Below are 14,542 nucleotides of genomic sequence, written 5' to 3' on the forward strand. Positions count from 1 at the left end.
CAGTAACAGTAGTTCTCCAGGGTCGGTAGTTTATTTCAGTAACAGTAGTTCTCCAGGGTCGGTAGTTTATTTCAGTAACGAGAGGTTTATTTTTACATATACGTAAATATATGTATAAACATATTTTAAAATTAAAGTTTCAATAATGCACGATGACTTTTATTTTGGCGTAGTGTGATTATAATGTGTGTCCCTGCAGGGCCTTTGTAGTGTGTGTGTGCGCCCCGTCAGCAGCTCTTGCACGCACACACACACACTCACACACACTCAGAAACACACACACACACACACAGAGGAAAACAGCCGCGGCGACACCGTTTACAGTAACATCCTTCACTCCGGTTTGATCTGCTCCGGTTTGTTCGGCTTCGGTTCGCTGCGGCTCGGCTCCGGTTCCGGGGATGTGTTCGGTGTGAGGCTCGCGGCGGTTTGACTGCAGCTCCGCTCTCAGGTACCGACCCGCATATTACACTGTTATTACACATTACACAGGCCGTAATAACACTGCTGCAGCACACACTCCTCCTCCTCGTCCCTCTTCCGTTCTTTTATCTGCTCTCTATCTATGTTATTTATCTCTCTATCTCTATATTATCTCTGTCTCTGTATTCCCTGCCTCTCTCTCTCTCTCTCTCTCTCTCTCTCTCTCTCTCTTCTGTCTTTATATATTCTTTCAGCTCTGTTTTATGTCTTCTCTACGTCTGTCTGTCTGCATCCTATTATTCCCCCCTCCCCGTATTTTATGTCCTCTCTCTCTCTCTCTCTCTCTCTCTCTCTCTGTCTCTCTCTCTCTCTGTCTGATTATAATAATAAATCTGAGGAGTTATCAGAGAGAGGTGTGTGATTCCTGCTGTAATGGGGTGTAAGACCTGATCAGGATTATCTGAAGTCCGTCCTGTGGTTGTTATTACCCTCCCAGAGAAGGACCCTGATTCTGGTTTAAACTTGAGTGAATTCAGTGCAGTCTGAGGGCTGGAAGGTGACAAACACAGTCACTGCATCTTATGGTGACGTTTTGGGCTGTAGAGGGCACTGGGCAAAACAGCTTCTTTCTACACAGGGCAGGGATTGAGTCCCTGCTCGGGTAAACACACCTCAAAACACTGCCCCAATGAAACTCCCAGGACCCAGACCTCCAGCAATGCACTGACCTCTCTACACCTGTGTGACACACTGAAACATTGTGTCTCTGGACGGCAGCGTCCGCTGAATGTTGTAAACACAATCTTGTAATACTGCCTTTGTTTTTTTGAGGAATGTTGCTCTTTAACTGTTTTATTACTGACTGTGTTTACTTGTGTTTCCAGGTAATATTTGTTGTGTCCTCTGCGATGTCGGCGCCTGGTTCGGAGACGGTGCACTACATCCACCTGCACAACGCCAGTCAGTCCGTGCTGGAGGCGCTGCGCTCCCAGCGGCGCCGTGGCCTGTTCTGTGACGTGACCGTGCGTATCCACGACGCCTCGCTGAGGGCTCATGCTTGCGTGCTTGCCGCTGCCAGCCCTTTCTTCCAGGACAAACTGCTCCTTGGACACTCTGAGATCTCCGTACCTCCTCTCGTCCCTGCAGAGACAGTCAAACAGCTTGTAGACTTCATGTACAGCGGCTCACTTGTGGTGCTGCACTCTCAGGTAACGAGTTCCCTCTTAGACGGGACTTTTATTATATAACATGCAGATTTGAATGTAAATGTGAATAAGCCCCTCCCCCTGTTCAGGCGCTGTGTATCCTGACGGCGGCGAGTATCCTGCAAATAAAGACGGTGATCGACGAGTGCACACAGATCATCTCCCAGAAACGACCTCCAGGGAGTGCCATGCCCAAGCAGGAGGAGCCAGGCGGGGTCAAGGGGCGGGACAGTGTAGGGAATGTGGGCGGAGTCAGCGCCGGCGCCCTGCAGGGCTACAGTTACCCACTCGGGGACTGTGGTTCGGGGGCAGGGATTTCGGATCCTCCTCCACCAATGGGGAGTGGTGGTGGGCAGGGAGACACCGGACTGGACGGCATGATGCCCCCCCTCGGGGAGCTGCTGTGTCGGGGGGAGGGGCTTGGAGGGGCAGGGGGAGGGGCCATGCTTAAACCCACCTCCTGTGCTCAGGAAATCAACTACATGCTGAACCAGAACACGGAGAGGAACAATGCAGGTGAGAGTAACAGATTCACACATTCACCTCATCACTCGCATATTCAACCAGTCACACACACTGTAACCCTGTCACTCACACACTCGCACACCCACCAGGGCAGTGTTGGTTAAAAAGCACACATGGGTCTGACACTAAGTGGACCTTAGTTGGTCAGTGGACTGCTCCTTTAAACATTTTCACATCGGCTTCACTGTTTAAAGTGGCAGTGTAAATTTACAGCTAACTCCGGAGACCTCAGCTGCTCCTTGTGCTGTTTTCTGCTCAATCTGGCCATATTCCACTGAAACTACATTAAACTCAAATGATACACTAGGGATCACAGAGTTTAAAGGAGGAAATACTGACACCTGTGGGTTTCTTTGGTGCTGCGCAGCGTCTCGCTGCTGATTCACAAGGCGTCATAACCCTCCATATGGAGTGTGACTCAGAAACATCTCAGTTAGAAGAGCCATGTTGCCCTCACACTTCATCCCACCCCTCTACCCCAACAAGAACCGGGACCCTCCCCCCACTTGGTGGGGTTCCGCACAGGTGTTGTGGTCATGGTGTGACTGTAGCTTTTCAGTCATATATATATATATATATATATATATATATATAGTTGTTGTTGATGTAAAAATGTTTCATTCAGAGGAATTTTGGAGCATTTCCATTGGTCATTCATTATGAGATTTACACACAGTGTAATAACAACTGCTGTGTTCAAAAGATGTAGTAAACTACACACTCACAAACACAGAGATACATGTTTTTGGACAGAGATGATATGTTCATTTCCTGCAGGAGGCGGAGTCCAGAACCCCAGTCAGAACCAGAGTCTGGCCGATGCGGCCCGAGCCCAGATCAGCACCCCTGCTCCGTCGATGAGCAGAGACGGTCTCCGCGGCAACGGGGGGGCAGAGTTCGTGGAGGAGCTGACGGTGGGGATGGAAAGATTTAACGAAGAAGAGGAGGTGGAGGAGAGAGAGAGGGATGGAGAAAGAGAGAGAGGAGCGGGGCATAGCCGAAAACAGAGACAACCACTACGACTGCAGGTGCGCACCACGCATACACACACACACACATAATGTTATATATGTATATACACTGACATACCAAATGTCATGTACCCGATCAGTGCAGGAGGGTCACTGCAGCACTCTTTGGCTGCGTCCGAAATGGCATACTTGAATACCACATACTATCTTGGAGTGAGTATGTACTACTTAACCTCTAAACTAGTATACACTTCTAGTATGCAAGCATGTAGTCCACCTCGGACACACTTGATCCGTCTTCTTACCAACAACCTTTATACATCATATACTTTAATTATACAATTTGTTTTAAATATTAGCACATTTAGAGAGCAGACAAAACCTATCAGTTCTTGATTAAACAAATTACTTATTTAAAAAAGCACTATTTCGCTTCCAAATTTTATTTGTTTATTAAAAAAAATCCTGTGTGCAGTTTGGATCTCTCTGGGCTGGTAGCTCAGTTCGTTTGATATGTGGCCAGTCTGAAGGGGAGAGAAACGAGATCAACATGAATTATTACATTTTTCATTTATTCATTCATTATCTGTAAGTGCTTATCCAGTTCAGGGTAGCGGTGGGTCCAGAGCCTACCTGGAGTCATTGGGCGCAAGGCAGGAATACACCCTGGAGGGGGTGCCAGTCCTTCACAGGGCAACACAGACACACACACACACACACTTTTGAGTCGCCAATCCACCTACCAACGTGTGTTTTTGGACTGTGGGAGGAAACCGGAGCACCCGGAGGAAACCCACTCGGACACAGGGAGAACACACCAACTCCTCACAGACAGTCACCCGGAGCAGGAATCGAACCCACAACCTCCAGGCCCCTGGAGCTGTGTGACTGCGACACTACCTGCTGCGCCACCGTGCCGCCCTTGAATTAGTACATGATTAACACAAATAAATACAACAATGCAATAATAAAAAAGCACTGTGTGCAAATGTTAAAGTATTTATAAATGTATATTTTACAGACTTTAGAATCTGGCCTTAAACTGCCTTCTGAACAGAGCTGTGCCCATCCTGAAGGTATATAGATGGAGGAGAGTCTAAAACACTTAACATGGCTTAAATACTGCAACATCGACTTAGAAACACCGCATTTCGGAAACAGAGGAAACAGCTTAAAATTATTATTTCCATTCGAATCAAAGGTTAATTCTTTCAGCGATAGAGAGCATTTCTGATCAGTAGTAATTTGGTGTTCCCTGGGCATTGTTTTATTACATTAAGCCATGTTAAGCTCACATTAAGCGCTGTAGACTCTCCAGTTGGAGCTGAAGCTAAAGCTCACTTCTTCCAGGATCATTTATGACCACCATGTGATACATTTTCAGATTGTATAGGTCCTACTTTTTTAAATCATTGCTCGGTCTCTTTGTACACGTAATATTGTCTTTCAGCTTGCCACAGAGTTATGTATTGTATTTTATACATTACAGATTGAGTAGTGTCTGAGAAATATTACTATAGATTGTTTGTTTTACTCACACTTGTACACAATCTGCTCCCGTATGTCCGCTGAGTATGACATCCGGGAACCTTTCGCATGCTACTTGATATGTTATAGGTATTCGGATGCACTACATTGTGTCGCATATGAGATTTGCATACTAACAAGTATGGCAGTATGCCATTTCAGATGCAGCCTTCTCTCTTATGAGAGCATTAGCATCACAACACAACACAGGTCTCTCTCCTGGGCACCCGAGCTTACTATCTGGACTTTGGGGACAGGAAACATGTGGCATGGTCCAGTATGTCACGGTACCTGTTGTTTCATAAGGATGTTAGCGTTCCTATGTGGTGCTGAGCCCATGAAATCATGGAGGGCCCTCCAGGAACTCTGGTGGTTCTTTGCTCCTGTATCCCATGGAAGATACAGGACGCTACACTGAACTGTGAGACATGAGTGAGGGGTGACATTCTGGGCGGAGGAATAATAAAACTCTGATAATACACCACACCTTGTCATGAGTGCTGACTAGTGTTCACCTTCTTACAAGATCACAGTTACATAGCCTAGAGCAGTTTAGCCCGCCACTTCTGCCTACAGCAGTGTAGCTCCACCCATTCACTCCTTTAGGCTGAAGTAGGAAGGAATGTATATTTTGACTCAAAATGAGGTAGCTTATATACGTAGAGTGGAAATGTGTGATTTACTTGTGCTCAGTTTGTGTGTGTGTGTGTGTGTGTGTGTGTGTGTGTGTGTTTGTCTTTAGGTGATGGGAGGTGAACAGGTGGTAGTAAAGGATGAAGGTGTTCAGGAAGGAGAGAATCTGTTTGATCTTGAGGAGAGACGAGATACCCATGATAACACACACCAACAGGCATACGGACAGGTAAAACATACATACACACAAACAAATCAAGTAGTCTTGTAAAGTAGAATCAAGTTGAATCTAATAGAGTATAGTGCAGTAGAGTCGAGTTGAGTTGAGTCGAACAGAGTTGAATAACATCCGGTAGGGTTGTATAGAGTCAAAAAGAGCCTAGTCCAGTCTAGAAGGGTTGTGTGGAGTCAAGTGAAGTCAAGTCCAGATGAGTTAAAATGAATAGAATTGAGTCTAGTAGAGTTGAGTCAAGTCCAGTAGAATAGAGTCAAATGAAGTTGAATAGATTAAAGCCAAATTCAGTAGAGTCAGGTAAATTTGAAACAAGTCGTGTCATGTCCAGTAGCGTAGAGTCGTGTACAGGTGAACCATGTCAAGTCCAGTAGAGAAGAGCTGAATAAAATCAAGTCTAGTAGAGTTGAGTCAAGCCTAGTAGATTTAAGTCAAGCATAGTTGAATAGATTTGAGTCAAATTCAGTAGAGTCGGTTACAGTTGACCCAAGTCAAGTTCAATAGAGTAGTGTTGGGTACAGCTGAACTGGTTTGAGTCAAGTCCAGCAGAGTAGAGTTGGGTACAGTTGACCCAGGCTGAGTCAAGTCCAGTTTAGTAGAGTTGGTTACAGTTGAACCATGTCAAGTCCAGTAGAGTAGAGCCGAAGAAAATCGAGTCTAGTATTGTTGAGTCAAGTCCAGTAGACTAAAGTCAAGTACAATTGAATAGATTTGAGTCAAATTCAGTAGAGTCGGTTACAGTTGAACAGAGTCATGTCCAGTAGAGTTGAGTTGGGTACAGCTGAACCGGGTCAAGTCAAGTCCAGTTGAGTAGAGTAGGGTACAGCTGAACTGGGTCGAGTTAAATCCAGTTGAGTAGAGTTGGGTACAGCTGAATGGAGTTGAGTCAAGTCCAGTAGATTTGAACAGAACTGAGTCTAGTAGAGTCAATCCAATAGAGTAGAGTCAAGTAAAATCAAACAGATCCGAGTCAAGTCTAGTCGAGTAGGGTACAGTTGAATAGAATCAAGTCCAGTTGAGTAACGTAATGAACAGAGTCCAGCTGAGTCGATTTCAGTCCAATCCAGTAAAGTCAAGTCCATTGAGTAGTGTCAAGGAAAGTAGGGCCCTTGCAGTGGAAAAGCACCTTTACACTTCTTATTCAGGCCCCGTCCCCATGAGCTCAACTCACCTTCTTTGCTTGTTTGTGTGTGTATGTGTGTGTGTGTGTGTGTGTATGTTTGTGTGTATAGGGGGGGTTTTATGAAGAACAAGCCGTATTTGCTGGAGGTTTTTGGCCACAGACAGATACTTCCCAGACACTGGTTGCTAACCCTCGCTCCCGTGGCAACAAGCCTATGTCTCCGCCCACGTCCTCTCACAACATCAATAACCAGGTGAGTTCAGGTGCCTACTACATTCATTACCCAGGGTTCACTGCACAGCTAGCATTGGAGTTCAGGGATTAGTGAGGGTGTTAGCCAGGCTGCTAACTCAGGGGTTAGTGAGGGTGTTAGTGAAGCTGCTAGTTCAGGGGCTAATGCCAGTTAGCATGAGCCCCACTGTCCCCTCTCAGCTGTCTGTCTTTCTCCAGATGCTTTTTCAGTATCCTGTCACCGAATCACAGCAATCCTCCTTCTTTGTGGGCGGACCTATGGTGATTGACAGCATGGCAGAGACATGTCAGCAAGCCCCGCCCCCAGCCCCGCTGACCCCTGCACCACCCACTCCTGCCCCAAACTGCGTCGCAGGTCCAAGTTTCTCAGGTCAGAGTTCAGAGACGAGCTTCGACTGCAGCCACTGCGGAAAATCACTGAGGTCCCGGAAAAACTACAGCAAACACATGTTCATCCACTCGGGTAAACTCCACAAACTACAGCAAACACATGTTCATCCACTTGGGTAAACTCTACAAACTCCACACAAACTACAGCAAACACATTTCCAACCACTTTGGTAAACACCACAAACTACACATTTGTTTGTTTGTGTGTCCAGGTCAGAAGCCCCATCAGTGCAGTATATGCTGGCGCTCCTTCTCTCTGCGTGACTACCTGCTGAAGCACATGGTGGTCCACACGGGGGTCCGGGCATTCCAGTGCTCCGTCTGCTCCAAGCGCTTCACACAGAAGAGTTCCCTGAATGTGCACATGCGCACGCACCGCGTGGAACGCACCTTCTCCTGCAGCGTGTGCCACCGCGCCTTCACGCACCGCACGCTGCTGGAGCGCCACGCCCTGCAACATCAGCACCCGCCAATCAAAGCCAGCCTCGACCAGGGGGGCGGAGGTAGCATGGGCGGGGCCAATGGGACCGGCCCCTCCTCCTAGGGGAAGCATGCAGAGTAAAGTGAGTGGGGCTGAGTAGGTTAGCTCTGCCCACTACACAAACTTCAGGGGGGTGGACACGATTGGTGGTTGCTAGGTTACTGCAGTGTTTGGACGTGGAGTTTTCAGCATTACACAGTCTGTTTGAGATCAGAACAGGGCTTTCAGGGACATCCACCTTGTAATGTGTTTTTAATTTCAGTTAAAAAAAAAACATTCTTTCTTTAGTAATTTACTGTTATTAATTTAGAGGTTAAAGTCATCAAAGCTTTGTTCATGGCTAAGAACATGCTGGCTGTGTAAATGACGCTAGCAGTGTCATCAGTTAAATATTACTTCATTTAAACGTATATAATTACTTGGTTTTACCTCTGCTTTGCTCTGATTTTATAATCATTTTAAATGAAAGCTCTGTAATAATCCTGGATTAATTTTAGCTATGTCAGATAGCTGGCTTAATTAACAGTATTATCAATTATATTAATATTTTTTAGATATAAACTACATTTAAAAAATTGTTGCTGGTTTTAAGCAGTGATTTTAACATAAGCATAAAAAACTTGTTATGCTTGTTACCTAACTGCATGAGACAAAAACCTTAATGTTTGCTAAGTTTTATTTATTTCTGCTTAAACCATTAATACTGGTTTAAAGCCTGAACACTCAATACACATTGTTAGCATTAGCAATACTAGCTAGCCAGTGACATTAGGCTGAAATGTTCACATTAGCATGCTAATTAGCAGGTATTGCTAAAGCAACTCTCAGTAAGAACGAGTAGTTTAATTATTGATTGATTTTAAACACATTTTAAATATTTAAATTAAATAGCCCCAAATATCCCCTTGAAGTTAGATTTTTCGTAATTGTACATTATTCATAATAAACAATTAATATTATTTTTATTTAAATAAACAAAAATTAAAAAAGCTGGGTGTCCCCAAACCCCTCACACAGCTATCCTAGCGGCTACATTTAGAGTACGTTATAAAGGGTAGTCTGGGGATGTTCATTAATGTCCCAGACTGCGAGCATATATCAGTCCACTGCCATAAAAATGCTGGCACACCACTGACTGTAGACCACTGCTGGTCCACCATCGGACCACTCAGATTACTGTCCTGTACAGGATATAACTAATTATTAATCTTCTCTAACAGATTTTAAATTCACAGAGACTTTTTTTCTTGAAAACTAAAATAAAAATATTACCAACAACTACGAGAGATATAATAATGAGTATAAATCTGATATAAAATGATTATGCTAAAAATGTTGATACTGTACTAGATTAAAATTATTTACTGATCTTATTAATAAAGGATAACAAAAGAAACTAATGAAGGAAAAAATATAAATTAGACTGTGAATGGAAAAGTGCTCAAATGTGGCATTTTGTCTAAAATTCTGTTTAATCACCAGCGGTCCGCCCAGAAAACACTGTGCAAAACACTAGTGGACCTCCAACTTTGCCCTCAATGGGCCAACAGTGGTCCACCGTCTCCTTGCTATCAGGGGTGTTAAATGTTCTGGACCCTAACTTTGAGCCCAAACCCAAAGGTGATCGTCCAGACGACCATGCAGATCGTGTCCACCTGGGGGTAGGGGGGTTGAGATAGTTTGGAGTTTAAAATGTGAGATTTCCCCAGTCTCCCACTGTTTTACTCCAGATGTGGATCAGTCCAGATGTTGTCTGAAGATTACTCCTTTTACCTCAGAGCTATGAGGCTAAGGGAAGCTAATTATACAACAGTCAGCATTATGCGCTCCTCTAAATGTGTGCAGCTCTTAGCTGCATTTCATAATGGTTGTGGGTGTGGTCAGACCTGAAATGAGGGTGGAGTTGGGCATTCTCAGAGGGGCCTGAATATGAGTTAGCGTCATGCTAACTAATGAGATTTCAGTTTCCTTTAGTTGCTAGCAACAGTGATCTCATCTCTGGAGTAAAACACAGACTCATACACCTCCACTGCTGGGGGAGGGGGTCGGGGGCTCGCTTTAATGTGGAGATTTATTTTAAGAAACAGTGTGTGTTTGTAAACACACACAAAACACACACACAAACACACACACACACAGTCCAGGGCGTCTACAGGGAATAATGCTGCATTCAGGACAGCTGGGAAGTCCTACCCTGGAGGAGTCCAGCTCCACTCCACGGTGAAAGCTCTTACTTAACTCGTCTTTTTCACTCCTCCACCAGGTAAATCAGGTCCTGGTTCTTGAAGCGGGTTCTTGTTTAGTGGCTGTTCTCTCGTGGTTCAGAGCGAGCCGAGTAGGGACTAATCCGTGGCGTGTAAACCTTGCAGAGCGCTGATTGTCCAGAGAGAGTCATCACTCTACGCCACGCAACGCAGACGACCAGCACCAACTCTCCATCTGTAAAATCTCCAGCTGCAGCAGAGATCACATTAGTTTTTATCCGACTCATGATGGCAGCTTGTAAAATTATGCCATGGTCTTTGGAAGAGGTTCAAACGCTCCTTGGAGCGGTGGCCCACGAAAGAATCCGGTGAGAGCTGGATGCTGCAACAAGGAAGGAACAAACCCTACTGATCTGACTGAACTGATGACAGAGCTGTGTTCAGTCCCAAACTACAACAACAACACGCTAATACACCATGAGATAACACCACTTAACGTTACCGCAGCCGTTGTTTTGGTTTCCAAAGCCCACTTTTCCCCTTAGAGACGGGGTTAGAGACGACACCCGATACATTTCAGGGGAGAGGAAAACCAACCAGGGACCAATCAGAGAGTAGAGTCCTGTAGAGACCAGTAGAGTTGAGTAGAGTCTGAACCATGCAGTGTAAAAGCACCACAAGAGACTAATTTCTGTTAAAACGTGTATACTCTTGAAATGATTGTAAAGCTTTCATTTTTCCACATTTCCTCCTTTGTCCAGAGAGCGCTCCTATGAACCCAGCCCTGAAATAATCTCTGAAACTTCCGTCCCAGCTGCGTTCATGTCCACAGGCTGCTGCCACCAATCACGGCATCATTAACCACACGGACACAACAGGCTCCAGCGTTCCCGGTGGGAATTTAGGAATATGGGAATGATTAAATTGGTAATTGGTTTATCCCAAGTTCTGAAACGTCCTGAATGCAGCATAAAATATGACAAACTCCCAAAAATGTTTTGGTGCCATTTTTAAAGGAGCAGCTTCATCAACCAGAAAACCTCAAACACGCACACACACACACACACACACACACACACACACACACAGAGGATTACAGTCAGAAAACCTTTGTGTGTGTCCTGAAGCACTAATGGGACGAAAAAGCATTTACAGGGAAGAGAAGTGATCAGAGCACCACCTGCTGACCGCCTTCACCTTCAGGGTGACTGCTGACCGCCTTCAAGGGTTAATGGGGGTGTCCTTCCCCTCCCTGGAGTCAGACTCCTGTGTGTTACGAATGTGGTGGTTTGGCTTGGTCTGAGATTCCTCATCGTCTCTCTGTGTTTACGGTAGTCAGATGTCGGAGAGCAGTGTCACGTAGAGAAACAGACGGATGATAATACTTCATCACGAAGCAGTTTTAAAATCACACAATGCTAAAGACAGTGACATCCTGGCCACAATCAGCAGGTGGTGCTGCTGTGCACTTTTCCTCCACCTAAAATTTCTTAAGCGTTTTGTGCAGTAATCATGTGTATGACACAGTAATGAGATTGTTTTTAAATGTTATAAACTCTTTAACATTCTCTTTTTGAAAGAAAGTAAGAACGTTGTTGTTTTTCTGTCAGTTCGTGTTTTCTGTCCTGTTTGTTTCTGTTGTTTTCAGTGTTTTTAAACTGTTTTTAAAGCTCTTCATTTTAAAAGAGAAAACCACACAAACCTCAGGAAGCTGTGGGACACCTCAGTGTCCACAGGAAGCTTTTTTAACTCTGCTCCGGCGTTGCACTCAGAACCTGTGCAGGTGAAGCTCTGAGTGTGAGGAGTGCGGAGGTGGAGGAAAAGCCGGAGTCGATCGGGTCTGCGCAGGAGGAAGAGGAGGCTGATTATTCTGTATTTATGTATTCCTGCCTCTGTCGGGTGTTTTTATTGACTGATATATTCCTGTACTCTGTTACTAAGCTCTTTAATTACCCGCGGTCTCATTTACCCAGCATGCCTTGAGTGTACAACTGCATGGAGCTGCATTAAAGTCCAAACAATAGTGAACACGTCTCTGTGTCGTTACGATTTATCTCCATTTACTGCAGTCAGTATTTTACATTCTGCGGCGTCATCTGTGACCTCTGTGTCCTACTATGTCCTCAGAGTTCTACAGTGTCCTCTGTGTTCTACAGTCTCCTCGGTGTTCTACAGTGTCCTCTGTGTCCTCAGTGTTCTACAGCATCTGCAGTGTCCTCAGCGTTCTCAGTGTTCTAAAGCATCCTCAGTGTTCTACAGTGTCTTCAGTGTTGTACAGCATACTCTTTGTTCTACTGTGTTCTACAGCGTCCTAAGTGTCCTTACTGTCCTACAGTGTTCTGTGTTCCAAAGCGTCCTCAGTGTTCCAAAGCATCCTCTGTCTTCTTCAGCGTCCTCTGTGTTCTACAGCATCCTCAGGGTGCTACAGCGTTCTGCAGCATCCTCAGTGTTCTACAGCATCCTCTGTGTCCTACTGTGTTCTACAGCATCCTGAGTGTCCTACAGTGTGCTCAATGTCCTACAGCATCCTCAGTGTTCTAAAGCGTCCTCAGTGTTGTACAGCATCCTCAGTGTTCTACAGCATCCTCTGTGTCCTACTATATCCTCAGTGTTCTACAACGCCCTCAGTGTTCTACAGTGTCCTAGTGTCCTCTCTGTCCTACAGCATTATGTGTTCTACTGTATCCTCAGTGTTCTACAGTGTCCTCTGTGTTCTACAGGGTGGGCCATTTATATGGATAAACCTTAATATAATGTGAATGGTTAGTTATATTAACTTCCTGTTTGTGGCACATTAGTAAATGGGGGGGGGGGGGGGTTCAAAAGGTTTTTTTGTAAGTCGGCCATTTTGGATCCAACTTTTTTTTCAATGGGAAGAGGGTCATGTGACACATCAAACATGTCACAAAAACAATGGTGTCTGTAGAGCACTGTAGAACACTGAGGACACAGTAGGACAAACAAAAGTTGGATCCAAAATTGCTTATTTCAAAATGGCCACCATAGTCACCACCCATCTTGAAAAGTTTTCCCTCTCCCATATACTAATGTGCCACAAATAGGAAGTTAATATCACCAATCATTCCCTCTGTGTTCTATAGTGTCCTCTGTGTTCTACAGCATCCTGTGTCATACAGTGTCCTGCAGGGTCCTCAGTGTCCTACAGCATCCTACAGTGTCCTACAGCATTCTCAGTGTCCTACAGTGTCCTCGACTGTCCTACAGCATCCTACAGTGTCCTACAGCTTCCTCAGTGTTTTCAGGGTGTTTATAGTGTACAGGGTTTTCATTGAAGAGCAGTGAAATGAATTCTGTTGTATCTAATTTGAATTGGCACAGTCTCAGCCTGATAATGTTTGAAAAGCTTTAGCTGTTTATTCATTTTAGGTTCTAATTGTGAGTATCTGAGTGTTGCTCTGAGGTTGCTGTGGTGTTCCAGGTGGTTGCTAAAGTGTTGCTGCAATTAGTTGTGATTTATTAAACTGAGAAATCGAATAGTTAAATGGAGGGATGTGTGGGAATGATGTAATACCTCATAGGCATGGACTATTTAAATATATTATTTCCATGCATAAATAGGTAGGTGGACAGTGTTGGAGTGAGACATAAGGTAGGTGGACAGTGTTGGAGTGAGACATAAGGTAGGTGGACAGTGTTGGTGTGAGACATAAGGTAGGTGGATGATGTCTGTGTGAGATGTGAGGTAGTGGACAATGTCTGAGTGAGACATGAGGTATTTGGACATCATTGGAGTGAGACAGGAGATAGGTGAACTGTGTGTGTGTGACGTGATGTAGGTGGACAGTGTCTGTGTGAGATATGAGGTAGGTGGATGGTGCCTGAGTGAGATGTGAGGTGGGTGAACAGTGTTTGAGTGAGACAGGACGGTGTCTGAGACATGAGGTAGGTGTTTGATTGCGACAGGGCGGTGTCTGAGGCCTGAAGTAGTTGGACATTGTCTGAGTGAGATATGAGCTAAGTGGAGTGAATCGTGAGATAGGTGGATGTCATCCGAGTGAGACATGAGGTAGGATGACCCCTGATAGCAAGGAGATGGTGGCCCACTGAGGGCAAAGTTGGAGGTCCACTAGTGTTTTGCACAGTGTTTTCTGGGCGTACCGCTGATGATTAAACAGAATTTTAGACAAAATGCCACATTTTAGCACTATTCCACTCACAGTCCAATTTTTTCCTTCATTATTAGGTTCTTTTTATATCCTTTATAAATAAGATTAGTCAATAATTTGAATCCAGCACAGTGTCAACATTTTTAGCATAATCATTTTATATCAGACTTATACTCCTTATTATATCTCTCACAGTTGTTGGTAATATTTGTATTAGTTTTTTTCCAGATTAAAAGTCTGTGTAGATTAAAAAAAAAGTATCTGAGATTAAATTAGTTATGTCCTGTTCACAGGACAGTAATCTGAGTGGTCCGATGGTGGACCAGCAGTGGTCTACAGTCAGTGGACCGCTATATGCTCGCTGTCTGGGACTGGGTGTGAGTGAGACAGTTGGATGATGTGTGTGTATGTAAGTGAGATGTAAGGACGGTGTGAGTAAGACAGGAGGA

At 44.8% G+C, this 14,542-nt stretch overlaps 1 protein-coding gene across 1 annotated transcript; it reads left to right on the forward strand.

Annotated features, from left to right (window-relative positions):
- Positions 1-249: 249 nt before the first annotated feature.
- On the forward strand, positions 250-11,977 carry zbtb45 (zinc finger and BTB domain containing 45). The gene is made up of 8 exons (XM_066659976.1): positions 250-451; positions 1,308-1,631; positions 1,718-2,144; positions 2,931-3,181; positions 5,394-5,513; positions 6,749-6,892; positions 7,090-7,354; positions 7,494-11,977. Exons 2-8 carry the CDS (start codon positions 1,332-1,334, stop codon positions 7,823-7,825), a joined length of 1,839 nt encoding a protein of 612 aa, XP_066516073.1. The 5' UTR covers positions 250-451; positions 1,308-1,331; the 3' UTR covers positions 7,826-11,977.
- The last annotated feature ends 2,565 nt before the right edge of the window (positions 11,978-14,542 follow it).

Source organism: Hoplias malabaricus, chromosome 2, assembly GCF_029633855.1.
Source record: "Hoplias malabaricus isolate fHopMal1 chromosome 2, fHopMal1.hap1, whole genome shotgun sequence".
Lineage (NCBI taxonomy): Eukaryota > Metazoa > Chordata > Actinopteri > Characiformes > Erythrinidae > Hoplias > Hoplias malabaricus.